General features: G+C 38.7%; 1 protein-coding gene across 1 annotated transcript in view; it reads right to left on the bottom strand.

The window, feature by feature from the left end:
• The window catches only part of ADCY2 (adenylate cyclase 2), a 230,160-nt gene that overhangs the window by 8,953 nt on the left and 193,209 nt on the right, over positions 1–27,998 (bottom strand). Inside the window, exons 17-21 of the mRNA XM_075142429.1 lie at positions 21,825–21,944; positions 15,829–16,013; positions 14,207–14,291; positions 8,090–8,248; positions 599–745 (exon numbers count right to left, since the gene is read on the bottom strand). Coding sequence (XP_074998530.1) covers positions 599–745; positions 8,090–8,248; positions 14,207–14,291; positions 15,829–16,013; positions 21,825–21,944 — 696 coding nt within the window. The remainder of the gene's footprint in view (positions 1–598; positions 746–8,089; positions 8,249–14,206; positions 14,292–15,828; positions 16,014–21,824; positions 21,945–27,998) is intronic.

Below are 27,998 nucleotides of genomic sequence, written 5' to 3'. Positions count from 1 at the left end.
GTATCTTCATCACTAATAACCTTCTTTAAGGCAAATACTGTTCTCAGTGAGACTTTTACAGCTGCCTTTTCACAATCCATCTGTAGTCATACTCTGTACTTGCTAGTAACTTCAGAGAATGGAATATTAAAACTTACACAATCCTTTGAGTTGCTCATGTATCAACTGATCAACGCTCTGTATAATGAGAGCAACACAGATCCAGTATAACACAAAGCTCTATCATTTTGGGGGACGTAGACTTACGTACCTGACTTTAGGCACTAGTATTTAGAAACTGTAGTTAATATATGGCATGTAATATGACCGCCTCATGAACTGCAGCTAAAGGGCAAAAATTTCTCCATTAGATATGCACATAGGATTCTCATTATAGCGAATCAAAAGCAATTGAGTATGATGTCAGATCAATATCTGATTTATCCCACATAAATCTCTTTTTCCTTTAATACTCCCTGTAATTTCCATGTGACTAGTCACACAAAAGTTCTTTTCTGACAGCTCTTCCACTCTCCCTTTCAAGTATGTTTGCTTACTGTTGCATACCCTGGGTTATTAAGATTGAAACCATATGTTGATTGTTGTTAGAAGTACATACATCATCAAAGTCAGCAATGATCTCATTTAGCAGCCTGAGACATTCCAAGCCTTCCTTATTAACATCAGATTCTGTGTAAAATTCCTTGAAATCCGGAACAGAGGCAAACATGACACAGACACAGTCATATGACTGATGATATAGATCCTGTCCAAAAAAAAACAGAATAGAGAAAAAAGAATCTGTCATACCCAGACCTAAATAAAAGTTTCCTTATTAATAGGCAGTGTCCTGGTTCTGAAAAGGGAGGCATTGCAGTGATTGGAATGCCTTAAGAAGGTGGTTGGGTAATTTTTGCATTTAGTTGCATTTATTAATTTTAAACCTGTGTATAAACCTGTTTGTTAAAGAGATTCAATGTATATAGCTGAAAATATTTTAGTGATTTAAAGTTACCTTTTTTTCCCCCTGAACATTAACTCTGTGAACATAAAATGTTCACTAATTTATTAGATAGGGCCCATTTCTGAGGCTTCTAATGTAGAGAATTTGGTCTGGCTTGCATGGCTGAAACTATATTTTGCAAAATAATCTCTAATTTATTATTAGCTGTCTGTGTTATTTTAATAACTAGAAAATTGAACCAAAATCACAAACCCAATGCACTACAAATGCAACACAATCCTGATAGTTCCTAACCTAAAATAACAAGATACCTAACAGGACAAAATAATTGTCATTTCTTTTCCATAACAAGGTGCTGAGGCAAAGGGAAAGAAGTCACCTGAACTAAAACTTATTTATGTCAGATTCTCCACTGCCTTCTGTGACCACTGAAATGAGAGCATCTCTGCTCCACAGGAAGATTCTGGTGCTAAAAATGACCAACCACCCCCCGCTTCAGTTTCCTCTCCACTGCCCTTAAACATTAGAATATCTCTTCTTTCAGGATAAATTCACATGCTGAAAAAAAGGAAAGAAAGAATATTTATTAAACTAATACTTTAAAAAAAAAATTTATGCACAAAGGTAACCACAGCAATAAAAGATGCTGTAAGCTACTATAAAGTCAAATTCTATTCAGGTTATTATTTGAGTAAAACAAGGATTTCAATACTCATGTGAATAAGATGAATAGGATTTGTCCTGTGATTTCAAGAAGCATCAGATATTATTTCCCTTTTTATTTATTGAAGCTTTTTTTTGCAATTTCACTGGCGGTACGTTTCTTTTTGAAAAAATATGGTGTGTCTCTACACAGATTTGTACAGACATAGTGAACCTCTGTTGGTGATGTATAACTGAAAAATAGCAGAACTATGGGAAAACTGTTGACCGCCTCATCCCAGAACAAGTGTGAGGGAAGTTTCTGGGCAAACATGAAAATAATGGTGGACAGGGAGGAACACAGGCAGCTGGAGGAAGTAGATGATTTATTACTAGATTTTTCTGCCCCTTTATTTTCTAAGGATTCCATAACCAGAGCATCACTAAAGCTCCACCATGCCTCTGAGCAGTGGGGATGGAATATATCATTGCAATTCACCGTTATTATTTATATTCTTAAAGCTGAGCCGGTTGAAATCACCCATCTGTACCTGACATGCAGCTTACAGCCATATATACAAAATCAGTATCACTTTAAAGTGACCTGATTGTGCAAATGAAAAGCAACGAAACAAAACGTCCAAGCCAATGAGTTCACTGTCAGATTGATACTAAACTTGAAAGGAGTTCTGGATCTCTATTGTCCTCTTGCCAAGAGAGTTTTTCATGAAGAACCAATATTGTCATAATATTTTTCTGCCATCTCTTTTATCCGTCTCCATAAACACCTGGTTAATATATTTAATCCCTATAATAAAGTAATCAAATGGTGGGGAGAGGCTGGATGACGTCAACTGAATTTAGGCAAGTTAAGCGCCTGACTGAAGTATTTGATTTGAGAGCACAGTCATCCTATGTGTCCTATATTGTCAGTACAGCAGATGTGCCTATCTGGAAGGTCATTTTAATGACAGATAGGCAGAATCACCGCAGATAGTGTTCCTCTCTCAGTCAGTTACGGAAAAAAGGCTAAAGAGGTAATTTTTCCTAATGTAGGCACTCAAGAGGAGTGTCTGAAACTCTACGGGATGACTCTGAGAAACTCAGAAGCTCAGGCCCAAAATGACCTCTCTTTGCTCCAGTCTCTCACACTTAAACCCAGGTCCACCCTGTAATACTGCAGTGACGAACACTGGTGGCTGTCTTGAGTATGTATGCACCTAGACTCGGTGCAGATATACTCAAATTAGCTTGAAATTAGTTAAGAGGAGCAGTAGAAGAAGATTACAGGCTCACTCCTCAAATGTTTAGCTTTTGCAGTCTGCATTTTGCTTCACATCTACCTATTTCAAATTTACCTCAGGCATGTCTACACTGAACCTACAGTAACATTTGCATATAAATACACTAAAAAGTTAAGAACTGATGTGCTGTGTGCTTTTCATAGGCAAGTTAGCAGAATAGGTACAGAGATTACATTCTGTAGTTAACTCAGCTTTCCTTCTATTTCCTCAAGTCTCCTTCCCTGTAACTTGATTTCAATTTTGGGTGAAGGAATTCAGGCCACACACATGGTGCTGGGTACTAAAAGAGGACTGCATAAAAAATACAGGGCCTTGGTAATACAGAAGGGGAAATTTACAGTGTTATATAAAAGACTGGAGGGAGATAGAAGGGTATTTACAACAGAATGTAGACAATTAATACTCAAAACACGGATTATTACACATATTTTTGAAACTTGACCTGACAAAATAAACAAGTTGTATACAACTGTGATCAAATATTTAAAGAAAAAAAAATTGTTCATATTCCTTGAAAAATATGAAAAAAAAAGCTTGAAAAATCTGGTAAGTTAAATCCAGCCAAAATAATAGTACAGTTAAAATTAATATTAATATACAATTCTATTGTCCTAGGGATTCTGTTAATTAGTAAAAAAAAGTTGTTTTAATTTACCATATAAACATTAGATAGCAGCTGGTTTATTTGCGTTATTGAGTCCTGCTGATTTTGCATCCTGAGAATGTAGAACGTGCCAGATTTACACTAATGATGAGATACTGGTTGTAAAGTTTGTGAAACAGACAAAATCTAGGCACAGAGGTGATACTGGCCCAGTGCTATATCTGAAATAGCACATGGAAACTAACACCATGTAAAGGTTTATTTCAGAATATAATTTCAAGTCATAAGAATACAGGTCTGTTAAGAGCTACAACTGAACCCTTACAGGAAATGGAGACCAATTATGCAGTGCTGCAGGCATATGATATTACTGAATAATATGAAGCAGAGATGGTAGAAGATGGATTCATTTTACCACCTCATAAAAAAGATAAATAGAACATTTAAAAGTAGAATAAGGAAAAATGTTTTGCATACGAGATATATAAACGTATATGCCATTGCTATTCAACAACATGAAAGACAAGAGCTTAGAGGGTTAAAAACCTGAATGCTTATGTGAATACTAGAAAAATGCATAACTAGGAAGTGTATAAAAAGCATCTGCAGAAGCAAAATATGCCCTTACATTTACAGATAAAAGCAGAAGAGTGCATAGCACATTAATCTTCAGTTGTTCCTCGAACATTTGCTGAAATATCTAACACTGGATACTGCTTGGGCTTTGCAGTTGACTGGACTGCTGATGGGTGGCAACTCCTGTCTTACTATGATTGCCACTGAAAAAAATGCCTGTCTTACAGACATTAAACGTGGAACCCTAATTAGCTGTTAGGAAGTGCCTTTGCTGTCTTCCCTGAAAGCAGAAGTGTAGCCCAGAATAAATCATGGCAACTTGCACAATGCACAGTCATCAGGAAGAGAAATATGACTGAGGAAAAGACAGAAGCAGAGATTCAAATAAAAGTGCTGTTGTGACACAGGGAGATCAGTGTGCTTTATGCTGTTGGCTGTCCACCCAGTATGGGGACAACTAACCTATAAAAAAGGGATACATGCCCAACTGTTACAATTACAGACACAAATCTTTTTTTTCTATAACCAGAGTTATCACTCCTTCCTCTCCTCCACCTCAAAAATAAATGAACACAAGTGAACACTTGTGATATGCTAACGCTCAGCAACAGTGTCCCATTTCTCTTCCTTCCCCTCTAATACTGGGGCAATATCCATCCCCACTAATGCAACCCCCAGTATCAATACAGGCTGGGGGAGGAAGGGATTGAGAGCAGCCCTGCCGAGAAGGACTTGGGGGTACTGGTGGATGAAAAGCTGGACATGAGCCGACACTGTGCGCTCGCAGCCCAGAAGGCCAACCGTATCCTGGGCTGCATCAAAAGCAGCGTGGCCAGCAGGTCGAGGGAGGGGATTCTGCCCCTCTACTCCGCTCTGGTGAGACCCCACCTGGAGTACTGCGTCCAGCTCTGGCGCAGGAAAGACCTGGACCTGTTGGAGCAGGTCCAGGGGAGGGCCACAAAAATGATCGGGGGGATGGAACGCCTCTGCTGTAAAGAAAGGCTGAGAGAGTTGGGGTTGTTCAGCCTGGAGAAGAGAAGGCTCTGGGGAGACCTTATTGCAGCCTTTCAGTACTTAAAGGGCACTTATAAGAAAGATAGGGACAGACTTTTTAGCAGGGCCTGTTGCAACAGGACAAGGGGGAATGGTTTTAAACTAAAAGAAGGTAGATTTAGACTAGAGATAAGGAAGAAATTTTTTACAATGCGGGTGGTGAAACACTGGAACAGGTTGCCCAGAGAGGTGATAGATGCCCCAATTCTGAAACATTCAAGGTCAGATCAGACGGGGCTCTGAGCAACCTCATCTAGTGGAAGATGTCCCTGCCCATGGCAGGGGGTTGGATTAGATGACCTTTAAAGGTCGCTTTCAACCCAAACTGTTCTATGATTCTATAATGCTCTATAGCGTAGTACCAACACAGAAACAACAACAAATGGCACTGTTTATAACCAGAGGAGTAGTAATTGTGGCTGTCACAATAAATATCAGAGAATTTTAAGGAGGCATTCCCAGCTAGTTTATTTTGATCATTCATAATAATAAAGGCTATAGCAATTGGGTGTCTTAATTTTCCTATGAGTACTTCACTTGAAACAGTACTCTCCAAAATGTTTAATCAGAAAATTAAATGCAACACCATTCCAGGAAGGAATGGCTTTGCTTCTTTCAACAACAAGAAAAAAATCGTTCTGTCTTCTGCAGTCAATCCCTTTTCTTTTTTCTTTTTTCCCCTTTGATAACATCTGAATTTCTGCTGGTTGGCTCTCCTTACTGTCCCCTCTTCTTCTCAGTGCCTGGAGACCTTCTTGGGATGGAAGAGGCAAACTGGTCCCATTCTACTTCTTGGAAGGGTATGGTGGTCAGCTTCTCTGGGGCAGAATTTCTGCTCGAAGTAGGGTGCTGGCTCCATCCTGCAGCTAATGAAACAGGATTCCTCTTGCTCAGTAATGTGCTTGCCAGTTACCTTACAGCACAAAAGCTCCTGAGCACTTTTTACTAATAGGGTTCTGGATGCTAACAGCATAAAGGAAAAGGCTACACAAGCCAGGTGCAGATACATTTAATCCTGGCCCCGTTTCCGCTTTTGATTTTATATTTATTCCTATCTTTCTCTCTCTCAACTGGAAAGTACCCTGTTTGGTACCCAGCATGCAGACTATAAGCAGAAACCCAGTTCCAGAGGTTCTGGTAAAGCAAACAAACCTTTATTACAGTCTGCTCTGAAGTAACTTTGCTTTTACCATATCAGCATTAGTCAATGTGTATCCTGTTATGAAAAGACCTTTGTTGGTTGTCTAGAAGTACAGTTCGACTACTCCCAGTTAGCATTCATCCACTCATTTTTTCCCCTTTCATTCCTGCTGCCTGTTCTTCAGCAGCATACTTTCTTTTCCCTTTTCTCCATACAGCTGCATGCATAAAATTCTAAGAGAAGTAGTATTCTGAAACAGACTATTCATTCATTAGATTAATTTTCATCTCAAAATCTGGTTTAAACAGAAAAGAATATACACAAAACTATATTAACGTGAACGTTTGCAACTCAGGAAAATGCGGGCAAATTTCAATTCAGTATCTGTTTACCTAAATATCCACACAAAGAAAACAAAGGCTTGATCTGTCCTAACATATTCTTAGGTATATACACATATACACATACAGAATGTCCTTTAAGGCTCAACACATCCTTGCTGACATTGAAACAAATCTGAAGACATGACAGATGCTTATATTCCTGAACATTTCCAGGGGTTTGAAAGGTTCTTCCCTCTTTGAAAACTGTGTTTAAAGATAAACAAAACAAGAAACAACTCCAGATTTTATTTTTTTTAAAGGGATGCCACTAAAATTATGTCAAATCATTTTTACTTTGGCTGACATGATAGATTGGAGAGCTCAGCACATTCCAATTTCTGATCTTCACTAAATTTACTAAAGCTCATTCCAACCTAAGAATCTTGAGGGATGACAATATAAATCCAGTTGCCAATACAAAGGTGAGCAGATGGTGTTGCTCTGCTGGGGAGCTGAGATAGAATAGCACATAAATGAGAAAGCAATCTCCTGATGGTTTGCTGTGTTTAATGCCTGAACTGAGAACTGGTGCTGAGCCAACCTGGCTCCCAGCCAAGGTCTTCACTGGATTCAAAGGAACCCCACAGCAGTTTTCATTTGACATGAGCTACCAAATGAATATTTGCAGGTAGTGCTAAAGTACTGATATAAAGTACTGGTTACTACTGCTTAATGCAAACCACAGTGAAAGGGAAGACATTGTCCTTTTTGACTTAGGAGACCAAAAATGAATCCCTAAAGCTGCCCTCTTGCCTCTTTTGTCAGTTTTAGAACAATTGTTTGGTATGCACAAGTAATTCAAACTATTGCACTTAAGATCTCTAAAACTGCTACTCTCTCTAAATGCTTTTATTTTTTCATCCTTTTTTGCTTTATTAAAACTGTAAAGCAATATTAGGAGCAGATCTAATTTCCACCAAAGTCAACAGGGGTCTTTTGGCTGATTTTTCTGGTGCTTGGATTAGGTCCACAAGCAGCAAATAAACAGGTAATTCAATGTTGAGAAGCTCTTTCCAGAATTAACATAGCCGCTGTTTCATAGAAAAGGTTAATTTTCACTCCAGTAAGCAAGGTCTCCAGTCACCAGAAGAAAATTCAGAACCTGGATGCAGCTCCACTCTGATCACAAAGAAAAAAGTATCTGAATGCATATGATTTAAATCTAAATCCATGTTGATTCAACCATCTCCTTCTTCCTCCTCACCCTTTTTTCCCCTCCTTGGAAAGGCAAAGTGCCACTTAAGATAATTTCACATTTTTTACTTCAAGGTACTAAGGTGCATTCAGTGCTGTAAAGCAAGCCTTTCACGTAGGTAAGGGGAATGAAAGTGACAGTAAATCTACAGTCTCACTGTATGGACCTACTGTTCAAATCAGCATTAAGTGGTATTTCCAGGATACGCTGCTTTCTTACAGAGCAGAGAATATACAGAGATGGCTGACCTCATTCTTCAGGTTTCTTGCCAAGAAGTGTTCAGCTACGTGGGCTGGAAGCACATTCTCCAGAAGCACCCGATTTAGGTTCTCCATGGTTTCAATCTCTTCCCGCTCTTTTTTGAACTTGTTCTTCCACAGGAAGTCTAACCTACAGTAATATTCATTCTGTTACAAGAGGACACAGAGGTAAAGAAACAATAGGCATCTTGTCCTGCTGGAGTACAGGTTTAAGAGACAAAATAAGCACAGTATACCACCCCTACAAGGCTATTATTTGGCCACTCAAGAACAATTCCAGATTCCACAGAAATCAAACCCAAGCACGCACTATGTGACATACATTTCATCAAACTTATTAGCCCCACCCCCCACCCCTAAAAAGGCCCATAAAAAGGCCCAGGAAAAAAATAAAGTTGAAAGGTGCCTTAAACAATGGAAGATTTATTTATTTACTCTCAGGCTTTAGTAGAAATCTAACACTGTTAAGGAAACAATTTACAGTTTTGCAACTTAATATGATGTCTTATTTATCTGAAGTGTAGAATTTCAGTTACAATAATGGGCATTTGAGGAAGACCCTAACTTTTACCTTCTTGAACTTACGTCACGCAATCAGAGTGGTAAAAAGCGGGCACTACAAGAAAAAACAGCCTATTGATATAGTATGCCTTCAGTTTATCAAATCATTATCAGATTATAAAAAATGGTCCAGTCAGTTGGGTCAACCCAGTTTTAGTTTTGTTGGTTTTTTTTGTTTTGTTTTTGGTTTACACTGCTTTCTATAATACTTTGTCCTTCCTTTCTTTTTGTCCCAGAGTTTTCATAATTGTTTTTTAACATCTCCAACAATAACAATAAATGGAACTATATGGAAATGTATAACATTCTTGGAATATCAGTATTTTTGGAGATCCGATTTCATTAAAAAGATGTTGAAAAATAAATAAAAAGGCTTTTTTTGTGGAGCGCTCTCTACTTCTTTTCAATATTTTGTCATAAATTCTATGGCATTATTTCTACAGTAAAACCTCACTGGCCTGACTATCTCATTTGAGCTGATATAAATCAAGAGCTATTTCAAAGCAGTCCAATGGTTTAACGCTATCATGCAGCCTCAGTGAAGATATGTTATTAACCAGGAGAACATGATTATGATGACAATCTTATTATAGAAAAACCTAAAAATGCTAGCTAGTATTATTAGCAGTCAGTAAGCATTCACATAAAAATGAGAGTAGTCCTTCTGATTGGACAGTGGCTGTCCCAGCTCAAAATGATTCATAGATACTTTGTTGAGGTCACAGCAAAAAGCTAGAGTAGAAAGTTGAAATAAGATGGTATTAAAATAATTTGGTAAGCTTTTAAATATGTATATTATATATTTATACATCTAAGTTCCCCACATAGATGATAAATTCAAATGCCACCAACTGTACTCGTGCAGAAAAAATCCAATAAAAACCTGGGATGTCAAAATTATTCACATAAATTGACAAAAGTAAACTGGATGCCTGGCATAAAACTGAAATTAGGTATCCATGCATTGTACCAACTTTGTATTGAAAAGAAAAGGTGCTAGATAAGCTGAAGTCTTCAAAAATATATTTCTTCTTTAACAGCTAATATTAAACAGTTAATTTATTTACTACTTTATTATTTATTGAATGAAATTTAGGCTGCCACAAAAAAATGGCAGAGAACTCAGAAATCAGAAAAAATAAAGCAGAATGTATTCTACAATTTGCTTTGAAATTAAAAAAGTCAACATATCATATTTCAAAATGCCTAGTCAGACTTTTAAAAACAAAAAAGCACTACTTTATTAAAACTTACTTTAGATCATGGGGTTTTTTTTGTTTATATGATCTAGCCAATTTAGTATACACGTCATTAAAGATCCTGTTCAATGTTTGTAGCCTTGCAGTCATATGAAAACCAAAATTGTTTCCTACTTTACATGTTATCTCCAGAACCTATTCAACATATCAGAATGAAAATATCTCAGAATGGCCATTATACGTCTGCAGGCACAATATCCTTGAGATACAAAATTTTCCTTCTTCACCTTATGCTGCTTTACTTGACAGCACTTCCCAGCAGGTGAGCATAGTAGAACAGCGAGGGAGGCATGAAGGACACTGCCTTCAGGTTCCTCCAGGCACCACAGAGCAATTTGCTTCCTCCAGGACAAGAGACTACCATGCATCTGCGCAAGGCAATGCAACGCAACCCCAGAGGTTCAAATCAGTAGTAACTTCTTGGGCAAAAGCAGTTAAGTGCAACAAGAACTGATTCATGTCTCATTGATTGCACAGAGATGGGTTTATTTATATTTTTTAATTCTGGTGGGACGCTTACCTGCGTTTATTTTCAATATTTGCCTGAGCGAGGCAATGAACTGATTCTCCTCCACTGGAAGAATGTCATATAGAAAGTCAAGATAAGCAGCTGAAGAGTAGCTGCCTATGCCATAGGTGTCTACTATGGGGAGTCAGGGGAGATGAATGCTATGGCATTCAGCAAAGGGGCAGCAAAGGCAGCACTAAAGCAGGTAAGATCACTAGAAATTAAACCTGGGTTTTCATTCAGATGAGGGAGCTAAGGAGATTCCACCTCACAGCCATTACTTACAGACAGCAAGTCTGAGAAACTGTCTCAACATAGAGCATCAGCAGAAGATGTCTTAGAACACATTATTAAGTTGATCAACAAGAAGTCATCAGCTCTAAAGTAACCAAAATGAAAAGCTGCTGGTCTGAAACTTGTGGTGGAGAGCTGATCATTCAAAACAGCCATAGTGTCAGAGAACTGACAAATGGTAAGGATATAATGCAAATCTTTGGAAAAGAACTGGGGTGACTCTGGGAACGATAGAGCAAGGTACTTTGGAAGAAAACTACGCTAAGAAAAAGAGCTATTTAGACATATTAGCTAAAGCTGATACAATGGGGAAGAGTTGACACCTCTTCTGTAAACATGCCTCCTTCTGTTACAAAGAAGTCAATGGGCATGTGAATAGGAGTGAAATTTGAAATAAGTTTTCATTAAATTCTTTCAGAAGAGGCTCTTGAAAAGACTACATTATCTAAGAAGAGAAGGATCCTCTCACAGAATAAAAGCTCACTAAAAAACAGAACAGAGACTACAAATAAACAGTTTTCATGGCTGAGGGAAGTTGCCATAAACAGTTGCCATTGCAGTAAAACAGCCAATGAAGTTCACTGTTGTTAAACACAATATAATCAATCATGGGGAAAACAAAATATTCACCTAGCCTACAGAGTACCGGGATATGTGTAATTTTAGGTACTGATGAGAAAGGAATTCACAGGCTATGTCAATACTGGTAATTCAAACTGGGGCATAAGAGAGATTTAATGCTTAATAGTGATTAAATGTGAGCATACTCCTTACACAGTCTAGCCCATGCCATTCTCCCGGGCAATGCCTGGGCATGGTGCAAGAGTCGCCATTCTCAACATACCGTCTGCCTGCTGCCAGCCTATTTTCAAATAATTCTAACAGCATGCATGCAGAATGAAACGCGTCACTTGATCTCAGTGCCATACCATGGCATGACCATCAAAAAAACAAGTTCTGCTTTCTCCACCTCACTTCTGGCTGTTCACTCCCATCCCATGCTCATTCTTTTGGCACAAGCATTGCTGCAGCCACACCACAAAACCAGATCAGGAAATAGATCTGGCTGAAAACCAACCATTTTTCCAGGGTTAATTTTTAAGCCAGATCATTTCCCTATTTTGGGCCACTATACAGCTCCACAGGCAGCTGTGCCAGTACAAATGAGAAGATACAAGGATAAGAATGAGTAGCTGAGGGAAGGCCTCTTTCAGTAGGGATGCTGGTTGTGCAGCTAGAAGTATTAGTTGAACCTGAGAATTAAGTTGGCTTATATAACCTGTAATGATATACTAGCTCTCCCTCTCTTCATCCCCATTCAACCAGAGACATACATTCCCCCTCCTGCTTTTGCATCAGAACAGGCATGTCTCTGATCAGTAGTGAGCAGGTTCACAGAGCTAGGCTTGTAGGAAAGCATTCACTTTTTGTTTAGATGAACTTTCTGGTTACTCACTCTGGGGACAGAGGAGCACCAATGCCAGCTTAAGGGAAATGGAAAGACCACCCTTTTCATCAGTGGCTATTATCTTTAGCATTGCTAAAATAATATATTAAGAGAAGAGAAAAGACACGTTATTATCTGCAAAGTAGAAAAATGCAGTAACAAACAGAGAAATTACTTGTATATTACCCTCTGTGGAAGAAGGGTAGGAAAGAATCTTGCCTACACTGCCAAGATGGCTCGACAACATTCTCCAAGTGCCACTCAATGAAAGTAGCAAGCAGAAAGTTTAAAAACAAACAAGAAGACAGACACTTTCACATGACTTTTTATCAAATTGTGAAATTCATTATCAGACAATGTTGGGAAGACCAGGAAGATAAAATGGGTTAAAAAGGGATCAGACAGTGTAACAGAAAGCAGTGCAACCGATAGCTACTAAATGTTGCCACAGAAATGCTGATTGGCAGAAGGTGGGAAGCATATGTCCCTGGAAGGGTCGCTCTGTGCAGGTTCACTTACTCCCCTATTCTTTTCCCAAGCATTTGCTACCAGCCAGTATCATTAACAGTAACTTAAAATGGCAGGTCTTATACCAGGTATGTATTAAAATTAGTCCATAACATTTTCTAGTTATCATTTAGACTTTGCTTGAGAGTGTTTGAAAACACGAAGGTTTTTTTCTTCTTCTTCTTTAAGGGACAATAAATTAGCAGGAAAATCAAAGGCAACAGACTGAAGAGCCACAAACAAGTGGTATCATGACAAAGATCCTGGACCTACAGCTCTGAAAACAAGGAGTTTTTCCATTACAGGATCATTTTTCAGTTGGTGTGACAGGGAACAACACACACACAGTTGTTGTATGCAAAACAACCTTTCTTGTTGATGTGACTGAACCCATAAAGAAATACTCTCCTTGCCCAGTGAAGATGAGGTTCCTTATCTCCTTTTTACTTGGTGTTGCCCACCGCCTCCACCTGACACCTTGGTTGACAGGGACTAAAGGTTCTCAACTGGTGCCATGAAGTATTTATCCCTCTTTCCAAGTGGAAGTAGCTGTGCTCCAGCCCCACTCTCTGCTACTGTCATCAAATGAGCAAACTCTAATACAGTGCTGGCAGCAAGGCAGAATCTTATTTCTAACTCAGGAAGTATGTTCCCCACTACAGCAAATACTGGAGAAGCTGCCAGATAAGAATTTTTTTGTCTAGTAACCTGCAGGGCCTGCTTGGCAATTTAAATGACAGTCATTATGTTTCAGGAAATTATAATGTAAATGAGTGATGAAAGACAATATGGGATAAGGTCCTTCCCAAGGCTGCAGGCTATGGGGGTACAGGCTGTTCATGAGATATCCCATGGATTGCCTCTTCCATCTCAGAGCCCTGTCTGGTGCACTGCATTGTTCCTGGCACAATGGGCTGGAATTGCAGCTTTTAGTCATGGATCATGGACAGACCTGAGGATTTAGAGAGAGAACTGCCCTGCACCTGCCCTCAACTTCGTAGAGGGCAAGACCATTGACATCACGGTTGTACTGAAAAAGCACAACTGGGTAATAAACAGAGTAGTTTCCTGTTGGGTCATAGTTTTAGAGCAAGTGTGGCCTCAGCATGTGGTACACTTCCGTGTGCATGCTACATTGTTTCTGTGTCTGCATCAAATGGTAATAACTGTGAAGAAAATAGCCTGTAATTAAGCAACTAGGGAGACAGCAGATGGATGCAGACAGATGGGAGCACACTAGGAAGCTATGAGACAATATTGGTCAGCGTGACAAGCAATAGTCACAGCACACTATCAGCATAATGTCTACAGTCTCAATGACAGTTATTGGTGAGTTTTAAGGGCATATTGGAAGGTAATAAAGAAAAGAGCTTTTTAGATGCTTCTGACACTTCTTTGCAAGGGTGTGGGGCAGAACGGAATAAAGGTATTTGTCAGAAAATCTAAAAAATGTTCGAGAAGGTGAGAGGCTGCATGTGGAGGCTGGAATTGTGTCCACTGATGTAGATGAAGAGACGTGTGCATCTTACCTGTCTACCCAAAACCAGTAATGTGACGAAGAATATAAACAAAGAAATTGAGCCCATTGTCTTCAGGTCTTTCAGTATTCCTGGCCTATAAAATAAAAACATAAGTAAAGCAAGCCACTCAAAAGTTAAAACAAAATTACTTTAGCACAAGAATAAGACCACAATTTATACTACTTTCTGGTATGTAAACTAAGACCATTTAAATATGATATGCTTTAGTATTTGATGAAATATTATTATTTCCATTATGTACCTTTAATTACTTCTGCTACATTCTGTGCAAATGTGCCTACATTTTGAAGTCCAGTAGTAAGATGAGGATTTAGTAAAAATAATATCCTTGTTTGCTTACAAACGGAGAACATTTGGTGCTTATTCTGTGCAGGCAGATTAAAAAGAGATTTTTCATGTAATAACACTACTTCCATAATGGAGAACTTGACCGTATCCAATAAATGTGAAGAAACAGAAACTAAAGCACCTAACTCCCAAGATGCCTCTTCACCTCAGAATTACAGGAGGCATAAACTAGATCTTGTACAGAGTTTATTAAAAACTCTGCTTTGGGAAAAGACACTAGAGGTAGTGGGAAACAGTTCGCACTAGCACTCTCCTACTGGTGCTGCTGAAAGAAGAACCTTGGTGAGAGATTTAGGAAAGAAAAGACCAACAGACACACAGCTTGACTGGCAAAATCAAGGCTCCCAGAAGCACATGCTAAATCTAACCTGTCACATGGTTCTCCATCCCATCACAGAGATATCTGTTCCACTAATGCAATGGAAACATAAAGACCTGGGTTTGTTTATTTAATCTTTAGATTTAAGAGCAAAGAAAACATACTTTTTTTTTTTTTTTAATTCAGATCCTTTTCCATGGTTGTCTCTGTGTCCTAAAGATCTTGAGCAGTTTACAGCACAGGAAAAAGGATACTGAAACTCTGCTCTAAATATTCAGTTTTTTCTGTTGTGGCATGTGCACTGCACACTCAGCCTACATAGAAAAGAATCACCTCTTTGTTTTGAAAATGAGGTAGAAATTGCATGTGTCCAAAATTCTTTTACACAGCAATACTTAAGAGTCATAGTTTTGTCTTAATATATTATCACCTATAACAAAGATTTCAGCAGTCTCACTGAAAATTTAACATACAAATTTGCAAGCACAGCACAAAAACCCCAAACTGTTGGTCTACTAATTTTTTCAATAGCTAAGACTTCATTTGTAAAGTTTTAAGACAATGTACTAATTCTGAGGAAGTTGATTTTCTTTGCCTTGCAGCAAATATGCTTTAACAGCCTTAATTATGCTCAGCCTTAGGCCTTAACAACCTTAATGATTATTTCTTCCTAATGTCCTTTATTACAAAAATGCAAATTAAACCACACTCTATTTCCTATAGTATGTGATTTAAACACCTTGCCCAGGCTTGTTTATTTTATTCTAACGCTCTGGTGCGACATTAAATCATATATTAACTCACCATGACAATTATTTTAAATTGTGACTTGTAGATTATATAGCCAAAGACATAGAAAAAAAATTTGTTCCATGACATAAGAACTGCCATAGGTAGTATTTAATTTCTATTAATTTCAGAAGGACTGGAGTTATTCACCTACCTTCTAAGAGGTGCCATTGCATACATAAATTTGCTGTAGTCATCCAGCATGGGCCCATGAGTGTGCAGAAGGACAACATTGTAGCCCACCAATGCAATCAACATTATCACCATTTTCAGTTCATAATTTATCCTCAGGAAAACAGAACAGGAAATGAGCCCTAATATGCAGCTGTATATAAAATACTGGCAAAGAAAAATCAAATGGAAAATATTTAGAATTTGGCTCCTGAGAAGGAAATCATACATAATAAAATGCTCAGGCTAGTATAAAAAACAAATTATTGACTGACCACTTAAGCGTGGAATCTATCACAACCTGGGACATTATGGTTTACAGACAGACAATAACAATCAGATGTTATTATTTCATAAAATAGACCCTTTTTCTTACTAGGCTCCAATTCACTCAAAACTCAATAAAATCCAGAGTATGCTCCTAATTCATCCTCCCTAGTTTTCACCCTTTGTCACTTTTGATTTACTCATCTGCAGTAGCGAGGAGTGCCTATTCGTGGGATATCACTGCTGGTGTTGAAGTCTAATGCAAGGGCCTACTGCCGGCAGACTGGCAAAAGATTTATTCCTGTGCCACTGTACGGTTTTCATTCATGCTTGAGTTCAATAACTACCCTGTATGTATAACTAGCATAAGGGTCACGGTAAAATGTCTAAAGATCTGCAAACAACAATTTTGTTGCCTATAGTTGCAGTATTTATAAATTGATGCAATACATAGTTGTTACGAACCTCATAGATACACAATTTTGCAAACTCTAGAAATAAAGCTAAGATATGAAGAATATAAAATTACTAACATGGCCTATGCATAATATAAATATAAAAAAATTCTTCTGTCAAATCCTGTTGAGTTATGACTACATGAGAACACATTAAATTGTTAAAAAAAGCCTTTTCTTTCCTATGTCATATATATCAACAAAAATATGTATGGTTGAAGTTAAATTCCTGTAAAAATATTTTCTCTGGATACTTTCTGGAAATGGATTAGGGCATCAAAATTAATGCTAAAACAGGAATAATACATTCTCACTAGAATCATTATCTTAGTCCTTAACATACAGCACCTTTGCCAAAGATGTTTCCTGAAAATTACAGTCCTGCACCTTGTAAGGAAGTTATCTTTTCTGAAACTACAAAGCATTCTATTTCTAAATATGCTATTTTCAGACTACTGTTGACTTGTTGATGGCAGTACTTTTGACAGAACCTGAATCACTGCATACTAATTTTGGAGGATCACTAAGAAGAATAATTTTCACAGCACCCATCAGACAGAATTGATCTGCCATCTGAATCTCTGCCGTTACTGTAATTTGCTTGCAGATCTGCTTGACATCATAAGAAATAGAAAGAGCTGCTGTTCAGAATCACTAAAAATAAAACTTCTCTGATGCCTGCATTCCACAGGAGGTCACACTCCGAATTCAGTGTTACGTAAAAGTAGCAGCATCCATTTTTTACTCTGTAAGGCATTCTATTTGTGAAATTAGTTTTCCAAAAAGAAACAAGCAAACAAAAGGCAGTCTTGAATCCACAACTGGATGCAGTTTCACAAAGACCAAGAAACTTCCAAGTGGAATCGACTCTGAAAATTGAAATTTTCAGCTAAGATTTCAAACAAGGAAGGATGGATTAGAAAAGAGTAGCATAGCCACACATTTAAGAATGCAGACTCCGATATTGTGTATTGTAATGAAAGATTCCAGTAAGCAACAAGCAGATCTGGAAAGGAGTCTGTAGGCAACTCTACTTGAACAGCCACACCAGGTTATGAAGCTTTTTTTTGAAAATGCCACCTTAAATAAACCTTTTTCCAACTGTATCTTACATATATTCAAGGCTATTGTTTCTGAGTGCTCAACACTGCAAACGAATTTTTCAATTCCTGTCAAAGGAACAGAAATTTCACCCTTTTAAATAACAGAATTTGCAAATTTTAGTAGACACTTAAAGTATTGTACCTTGACTCCTTCTCCAACCCTTTCAGCTTTTCAGACTAATGCAAAAGCCTTGAAAAAAAATCAGAGGAGGAACTGCAAGACAAAATGCTCCAAAAGATATACTGCAGAGGAATAAAGGTAACTGGCATTTTAGCTAGCTTCTCAGAAGGATGCATGCAGCTACAAAGCAGGCAAGATGCTGGAAAACAGTAACAATTTGGTGAAGGAACAGTCAAAGTAGCCATACAGAAGATCAGGACTGGTGGAATTACTGTCATATGTGTAGCATAAGAGCTCTGGTCTTTGTCAAAGCACAAAAATTGCAAGCTGTCAGAAAAATGGCAGCCTGTCTCCTGGGCCAAGTGGTCTGCTCTCAGTTCATCAGATGAACATGAACTTTCCTACAGAGGAATTAATGCCCAGCTGGGAAAAAATTACAGCTTTTGTGTGCAGGTATACTGGGCTTGTTTCTTAGTGAAGACCTGTTTCAGGCTTCATCCTACACCTCTGTACAATCTACTGGGGAACAAAAAGGGCTCAGACTACACAGGCATTGAGACTTTTTCCAAGGCAGAGAGTTGCAGTGATACCAATCCTTTGTAGTGACCATGACTGAAAGATCATAGAATCATTTAGGTTGGAAAGGACCTTTAAGAGCATCAAGTCCAACCGTTAACCTAGCACTGCCAAGTCCACCACTAAACCATGTCCCTAAGCACCACATCCACACATCTTTTAAGTACCTCCAGGGATGGTGACTCCACCACTTCCCTGGGCAGCCTGCTCCAGTGCTTGACACCCCTTTCAATGAAGAAATTTTTCCTAATATCCAATCTAAACCTCCCCTGGCACAACTTGAGGCCATTTCCTCTTGTCCTATTGCTTGTTACTTGGGAGAAGAGACTGACACCACCTCGCTACAACCTCCTTTCAGGTAGTTGTAGAGAGCGATAAGGTCTCCCCTGAACCTCCTTTTCTCCAGGCTAAATAACCCCAGTTCCCTCAGCTGCTTCTCATAAGACTTGTGCTCTAGACCCTTCACCAGCTTTGTTGCCCTTCTTTGGACATGCAACACTGAAGAGTTAGCAATCCACATAGCAGGGAACCTCAGCAGGTGCAGGTCCATGCTGTGCTCTGCATATCCCTTGGCCGTGGGATAACCTCAGCCAGCTCAGCCACCTTACTGCAACCAAGGAGTCTGCAGGCAGCTCCCACTTGGTAGCGGCAGTTATGCCACCTCTGTGGCCTTGACTTAATCTAACAGTGCAGCAGCAAGTTCTCATGGACATCGTTTTTGTCTGACAGCAGAAATGATGAATAAAATTGTTTCCTATTAAGAAAATCCTGTAAAAGCTCAAAAGAGGAAAACGCTGGGTAACCTCTCCACAGATGGGATCTGCACCACATGCCGTCCCTGACTGGAGCACCATCCGATGCTGCACGATTCAGAGTTCCCAGCATCTGAAGGGATGTAACTCCGTCTACCCTCTTTTTTCTTCCTGTGCTAGCTCCAATAAATGGTATTTTAACCAATACTTTACAGAGTCTGAGTGCCTTTCTTACCGGCCCAGTGCTTTGCACTGGTGCACTACACCCTTAGGATCTTACCTCCAGCCCAGTGCATTTGGTCTCTTCTCTTAAAATTTAAGACCTACAGGTCTGTGGTTATAAAGATCTTTACTAAAGTAAAAAGGGATTCTACTCCAATACGTCTATGGAGAAAAACTTGAGAAGAAAGTAATTTTGGAATTCCCTAGTCAAATAAAGTGTATTCCAAAACTGCATCTTTTAGAAATCAGTATGACTTTTATTTATTTAACATGTGGAGGTGGCAGCACTGATACCACACTGTATTTTATCACAGGAAGAGATATGCACGACTTGAAATCTCCCAGGCCTAACTTCTATCATATGGAAACTACAGAAGCATCATAGCAAAACTAAACAATAACTAAACACAAGCAAAGTCCCTAAAACTTACTGTGTAATCTTTCCTAAGTCTTTAAAAAGAGCAAGAAAGCAAGCAATACAACTCAGAAAAGTTATTTTGGAGGGTGGAGGAGGGGGAGAATCAATTAGTTTGCTTCAAAATGAACTAAATTCTACTGGGGCTGAAATAATTCAAAAATCTCTTATTCACTCAATTTAGATGGCATAGTCAATAGATCTGTCAGGTCCACTATCATAAATCACAGGGAGTTTATCTGCATGAATAAAGCTTAAAGCTAACACACAGATTCAAAAGATTGAATTTAAGGAAACAAACATCTGTCAGCTTAAGTATTCAGTATCTCATTCAATAAAGAGAGAATAATTTTACTTCCAGATTTTAAAAAAAAAAAAAAAGATCAAAAGTAGTAACTCGAAAGGAATTTGTAGCTTTTTCAAGCTAGAAGTTTTGCAGTGCCTGAGGATTAAAATGATGCGCATGAGAGCTGTTTAATAACAAAAGTAGGGAAAAAGTGTTTAAAAACTATAGCCAACCTAATCTTTTCATTTATTATTATCAGAAGTGACATTTTAACATAGTTTTTGTGCCAATTTATCAAAGACAAAGTTTCTTTGTTGAAAGAATGCATTTTAATAATTTAAAATCTATAAAGCACTAATTGTTAGAAATGTGCCAATCACGTGAAGAGCTGACAAACATCTTAGTTATACCTGGGAAAACAAAGGAAAAAGACACACAAAGTTCTTTTTTTTAAGAACAGCAGATTCAATCTTAGTAGTAAGTATAATTTATGAAAACTGTATCCTTCAGCTGCTTGTTGGAGAACTTACTGGTAAAAAAGAAAACAAAATACCTTTCAAGATGTTCAAAACTATAACAAGTAATATAAAAAAAGATGACTAGAAAACCTGCTAACTAGAAAAGCAAACAAATATAAATAAGCATTGGAACAATTTATTTCTATGTGCTTGTGAGTGTGAACATATGCAGAGGCTGGGAGGACTGCATAATTTCTTTGACAACAAGGATAACTTGATGTCAAGGCCAAAAGAAGACGTAGGCACCTATCCATACCTGGTGGTATTTAGTTAGCTAAATTTGAAAATGAGAAACAGAAACTCATGCTCTGCTGCCACTTTATCAGGGAGATGCTGAAAGTTCGTAAGTACTACAACTGTTTTTTTCCAGAAGAGTTCTATACATAATTAACATCTTGCTTTTGTGTGTGCCTAGGATTGTTTAGCTTGACATAGTGAATAGCTGTTTCAAGTAAAACATATTGTGTGGAAATCAACGTACACCATTCTAGTACCAGTCTCATCAGTTCCGCATAGAGATAAAATAATCTCCCTCCTCCTCTCGCTGCGTCCTGCTTATTCATCCAAAGACTATTGACCTATTTTGGCACAATATAAAGCTTGCTATGTTCAACTGCACATCTTTTGCAATCCCTTTAAGAATCATTGCTCTCTAGGATACAGATCCCATTTTTTGCAGGAATGTGCCACTGTGCTTTTGTTCGCACCAAGACATCTTCAAATCAGTTCAGATCTTTTAAACAGTTTATATAGTGGTACACAACTGTTATATTTCCACCCTCTCACCCCACCTCTTAATCAAATATGCATGACAGAAGTGTGACAATCACAGATTTCACATTTACTGCCAGGTCAATGATGAAAGTGGTGAATATTTTCAGGTCTACCACTGGTCCTTGTGAAACCCATCTGCAGACCAACCTCGTTTTCTCACTGACAGCGATGTGGAGCTTTCAGTGCACAGTCTGCTTTGCAGTCGCTGTGTGTTCTCCTGATATCTCGTAATGCCCATTTGTTGGCATGGGTGAGCTATGCTTCTTAGTTATCAGGCTGTTTCCTGCTTTTTAATCTGACATTCATTAAAACCTCTATTTTCGGAAGTACCTCCTTTAACTTCCCACTTCCTTCAAATGCAGTTGCAGGGACTGATCAAGCTTTTTCTGCAGTCTTAAAAACTGGTGGGTGTTTAACTTCAAGGAGATCCGGCAACAGTCAATTTAGTGTAATTGTTGTAAACAAACAAAGAAATGTAAAATGAACTTACCGGTAGGAAAAAACAGTTGTTTTGTATACACCACCGTGTCTGATTACTCGAATTAGGAAAACTTGCATTTGATGAATTAAGAACTGAGGGAAAAGCTTTCACAGCATTATCCAGGAAAAACTAGAGAAAAACAACATATAATCCATTAGCTTGTCAGCTGTTTAAGGTCAAAATAGAGAAGAGAAATGGAGAAGCGGACAAAGCCTTGCCAGTAATTATTTAACTTTGGTATTTCACTGCAAATTAAAATAGAAAAGGGAAAATGACATCACTTGATTACTTGTTCCTGCATGCTTAGACAAAACCAACTTTGTTAACCTCCACCTGACACTTTCTATTTGAATAAAAGACAAAAGACTCTTTGTTATGTTACTTTCATATATCAGAAGCTCACACACACAAGAGACGATGAAATAAATTCAATATATATAATTCCTGGGTTTACCTCAACTGAACCTCCTATTCATACACAGGAAGAATTAAAGAAAGAGTAAGAAGTCTTTACTGAAGTTGATTTACACAGATGTAATCCTTCTCATAATAACGATGATGATAATATTGGTACTAAAGTTACTGAAACAGAAGAGTGGAACCAGTATCTCCTGGGTCATCAAATTCAGCCAGTTGATGTCACAGATAACCACCATCATACAGTACCCTTTGATGTATTGATCCAGTGCTTTCTTAAGGACTTAGATTTCACTGCATTAATTCCACTGCTTTGAATCTCACCACTGTTTCTAAGAACTGTTTCTAAGTTTGATCAGTATTCCTGGCCAGTTCCCATATTTTTTTTCTTCTTGTGCTAATCTCATCCTTTAGCTTTCAGATAGCTCCTTTCTCTCCCTAGTATCTACACTGCCAATATTTAATGCCATCTCAGCCTTCACTGTGCTCAGCAATCTATGTTTTTCTAGTTTCTTCGCAGAAAAAAAGCTCTTCATTCCCCTGATCATTCCAGTAGTCACCCTCTGTACATACCTCTTTCAATTCAACGTTCTAGGTGACCAAAACTGCAAACACCCTTCCCAGATTTTGTCAGTGAGTTGTGCAATAGCATTAATACTAATTCTGCAGAAAATATGTTTTCATACATCCTAGAATGACAGCTCCTTTGCTCACAGCTAAAATACCTTCATAGCTCACCGTATCTCACGTAAGCGGGGCTCAGACAGATCATGACATTATAGCAGCTTAACACATTGCTGCACATTGACATCATGCTCAGCAAATGTGAGGTAGTTTTCCTTCATTAGGACTCACTTAAGTAAATGTGGTTTATACTTACCATGAGGGAAGAGCAGTCACATGGATGGTTACTGTGATTCAGCTGAGTTGTCATTAAACCCACATAATTAATTAAAATCCTGAACTCATTGCATGTCCATCTGATGAGCTTCCAACTTGTATCAGAATTTCTTGTCACTGGTCTGTCAGACCAACCATAATCTTGCGCTCTGTTCTACTAAATTTCATCCTAGTTCTTTCATCCTAGTTCTTTTACTCAAATCCTCAGCTGACTTCTTCCTTTCTAAAATCCCAATCTTTCCCTCATAGACATTGCCTGTCATCTTAATTTCATTAGCAAATTTCACAGTCCCTCTCATACACTGTATATGAAAATCCACACTGGCTTGACCATTGCAGAGCTCCACAGGTTGCCTCCCTCTCACCCGTTGTTCTCTGCAGGTAGCCAGTTTGTAACTCACCTATAAATTCTTTCCCCATCCCCGTCTTTACCTACTGCCCCAGAGAAAATCTGCTCAGTTTCACTCAGAGTAAGCAAATGTGGATCAAAATAGTTTATTGATTTACTAACTAACACTAGATCTGGTCCGCCACAGCTCTGTATAGCCAAGTCTTGAAAACTTCCAAGGATGGAGACCCCACAATCCCCCTTGGCAACGTGTCCCAGCACTGTACTAAATCAACAGTGACTTTTTTTTCTTTTTAAAGACTATCCAACCTCCCAAGCCACCACCCGTGGTCAGTGCCCCTTGATATGTTTTGTGGCACTGCTGAGAAGAGTTTGAAACCATTATCTCTGTAACGCCCTTTCAACAGAAGCAGGACCGGTTGCGGACTTGCGAAGGCGATAGATATGCCACCTGCTACCAAGACTGCTTTACAAGAAGTTGGCACTCACCTTGGTTGGTACAGTTGCACTTCACTAACATGCTTCTCTGACTGTTTATGTGCAACTACACATAATTAACCCGCAACCAGTGAACTAAACAGTCAGGATCAGTATCAGTAATACAACAGATAAACTGCAAAACCAGACCCTACAAAGTGTTAATAAACACCTACAGATTTTGAAACACCCTTCTATAACTAATCGCAAAGAGCTCTAATCATGTACACACACAGAGTTATATGCATATCTGCCCCTTCTCACAGGACGTGTGGATTAAATGCACACGCTCCCTCTTGTGGGAGCGTGGTTTACCCTACTTGCACACCCGTCCTGTAAGGAGATGTGGGTGCTCTAGCTTTATGTGCACCTGTGCAACTCTCTACAAATTGTTCATGCACATGCTAGTGAGAAAGCACCCCGCGAGTTCACGGACACAGACAAACCTGAAGTGTGGGTCCCTGCTTGTCACAGCCTGCGCTGTTGCAGAGCAGGCAGCTCACAGTATCCGACCGGGAGGCTGCTCTCGCTGGCCGAGGCAGAGGTACGATGCCAGAGGTACGATGCCGGAGGGGTGACTTACGGCAGTATCAAAATAGGTTTTGACAGTCAGCTGTTTACACTTACAAGTCTCTGCCTCCTGTTACAGATTTCCATGCTTCTTTTATACTTCTTCTCACACTATTTCTTCCTTTACTTCAGAATCCCTTCTGAAGTCCCTTGGTTACTGTTTAAGCCAGCTGATGCTGGTTTTCCTCTTTAACAGGAACAATTTTGGGCAAAGGCCCTCCAGACAGCTTTAAGTATTTAATCCCCTTCCCTACCCCCAACTATTTAAATTGACATTCTCATCTTAATAGATGTTGTTAACCAGGTCATTTGCCAAGGATGGGCAAAAAGAGTGTCCACATCCCACTAGTAGCGCATTTACTTTTTTTGCAAACATGAAATAACTGTATTTAATTTCAGAATCCCATCCCACACACGTCCACAGAACAGAAGATTATATACCATGAAGAACTCAAACACAATTACATTATATAAACATATATGTGTATATATATTAATATATATTAATTTCTATTAAAGCATTTTAATTTGGGGTTTGAGATTCTGACCTATAAATGTTAGCTGTATACACAGAATGCTATATGAAATGTAGGATATCTATGAATACATAAATATAGAAAGGAAAAAAAAAAGGATATGGAAATGTTGTCATCTCCCATGAGCCAAACAACACTTATTTCTGAATGATGTGTTTGTACTTGTCTTTCTTGTCTCTCATCAGTTATCTACATCTGCTATCACGCTTTGGAGATATATATTGTTCTTCAACATAGTATTTTTTTGTAAGAGACAGCTCAGTCCTACTAAGCAGTCACACCTACTCAAATGACTCAAATGAAAGCAATATTTTTTATGAATACCAATGTTTGCCAGGGAACATCTGAGCACACTACCATTAAATTCTCATTTTAACTTCATATATTCTAACAGCTTTTTCTTTTCTTGTGTTCGTATAATCTGCAATCTTCAGTAGTGAGTTTTTTGCCTCACATGATGAAAATACCTGCTGTGCTGCTATTTCTTTCAACAGGAGCCTTGTGGTGACAAACCCTTCCTCTGCAACATAGGGTAAGCAAGTTAGTGCATCTCTTTTGTTATCTGACCAAAAATCTGCAAAAGACTATACAATACAGTAGTTTAGATCTTACTAAAAACAAAGCCAACTTTCTCACCAAGGTACTTTCAACCCTTCTCTACAATCCATAACACACCAGAACCAAGGCGTCACAATGAACATGGTCCGATGTAAACGTGCCAAGCTGAATGGGTTGTATCTCACCTTACTAAGCAAGTGGGCTTGCTGATATCCATATTAATGTGCATAAAATAGCATCCTACTGAAAAGAAGGAAAGGTGGCAGAATTTAATATTAAGTGCAGTAATCAAATGCACACTGAATTAAACAACTATGGAATAAACAATAAAATGGAAAGTTTTAATAGTTACTATGTGAATGGGTTGACCCCGTGACAGGTGGGCAGGAGGCAGAAAGCTGGGAAATAGCCCTCCATTGAACTACAGAATCACAGAGTAAAAGGCAAAATTAATTGATTCAAGTGCCAACTATGGTTATCAACCTGTGGTAGCATGATGTCATGCAGTAGCCATCTGTAAAGACAAATACTAATATCATCTTCTGTGCAAAAAGAAGCCAAAGGCTACCCTCAGAACACTAACAAGTGCCCTTTTGCACACCAGCAAGAAACCCCGCAGCCCAGAAGTAAGCTCTTTAGGAAGAAGGTGCTCCAGGATCAGCAGTTCCAGAGCAGAGCTGTACTTAATCAATGGAAACACATAAGCAGCAAAAGCAAAGGTTTGGCATGCTACCAAAAAGTGCAGCTCAATTGAATTTACAGCTTACGTTTAATTAGATCACATCATTGTTTTCTCTTCCTTATTATACAAAATTATACTGGAAATGGACATGCGAAGACTATAAAGAAAAGTATAAAAAACATCTTTGTCACCATCCCTCTCTCTCCCCACTACCTCCTTGCCTTATATATACACGCAACTATAAATTAATTTTCTGCCTTTCCAGGAGAGCTATGCAATCGCCTCAAGACACAGTGGTCTACAGTTTTTATAGTGCTGTTGTGAAGAAACTTGTTCATGTTTGTGCCCTACTCTTTTGTTCAGCGAAAGACAGAGTGAGAAGAGTATACTTTTAAGTATGGCAGAAGCATGTAAGTCTGGTACCATAGGTTGAACTAGAGGATTTACATTTTTCTTAACACAAAAAAAAATGAAGCAATGATGCTTTTGTTCAGCATTGCTCTTTTGTTTGAACCTCCAAGGCAAACATGCAGGACTCCTCTTCTTTGTTTTTCATTTTTCTACCAACCCTCCAAATATCCATGTGACTTAGGAGAACTTCTCAAAATGCATATTACCGCTTCCTTTGAAAAATGCCAGTTGGTCTGGCAGCTGAGTCAGGAATTAAATGACATGACTGCAGCTGTGCATTCCCCTTTCTCCTTCCAACTCCTAGGCCAGGTCAAGCTCTAGGCAGTGTCTGTTTATTCTTCTTAAAAGAAATGCATTAGCCACCCTCCAAAACAGGGTCTTCAATATGCTAGGCACTGTGGGGACATATAATTAGAGCATATCTGCCAAAGAGTTTGCCTATTAAAAATACAGCACTGAGCAAGATCAGCAACTGTATTAACAGCGTTGGCTACACTAAAAGGAAGGGAAACCAACTTTCTGCTGTAAGAATGAAAGCAGGTTTGCTTAATTATTTGTCATTATTAAAACACAGGTTTTCAGCCATGACTAGAGGGAGAACAATATGGGGCCAATACTTGCATCATTTAAGGCAGCTCGTGCTCACAGACGTACATTAAACAATGGAGCAAAAATACTCAAACCTCTGTCAGTCTTCACATTTCTAAAGACATGTTCTTTCAAAGGAAATAGTCCAGTTGTTCAAAATCCACTGGACGAAAGACAGGAAAGCAAATAACATCCAGAGGAGGGCCGCAAAAATGATCAGAGGAATGGAACCTGTCTCCTATGAGGAAAGGCTGAGAGAATTGGGGTTGTTCAGCCTGGAGAAGAGAAGGCTCTGGGGAGACCTTATTGCGGCCTGTCAGTACTTGAAGGGGACTAGATGACCTTTAAAGGTCCCTTCCAACCCAAACTATTCTACGATTCTATGATCCTGAATCTGAAAGCTGGTAGTTAGGGCACCTTCCTGGGAGAGTATAGCCCTGAGATCCTGTTGCTGTGCCAAGAACCATTCTTGCATTTGATGCAGAAGTCACTGAAACAAAGAGCTGTTCCAGGGCTCCTTCATCATGCCATGTTCCTTGAGATCACATGAATCCCAGAGGATGGTGAGGCACAATCATTTGATGTATTGTATGCAGTCATTCATTCAGCTTCCAAGAATCAACTTTTTGCAGTCATGCAGTCCTACTGTCTCTCTGAGATGTCTGGATTGTTCCCTGCAATATACTTTCTCATGT

This window comes from Calonectris borealis, chromosome 2 (assembly GCF_964195595.1).
Source record: "Calonectris borealis chromosome 2, bCalBor7.hap1.2, whole genome shotgun sequence".
NCBI classification, from domain to species: domain Eukaryota; kingdom Metazoa; phylum Chordata; class Aves; order Procellariiformes; family Procellariidae; genus Calonectris; species Calonectris borealis.
Note: the sequence above shows the minus strand (reverse complement) of the source record. Positions and strands in the feature narration are given on the sequence as shown.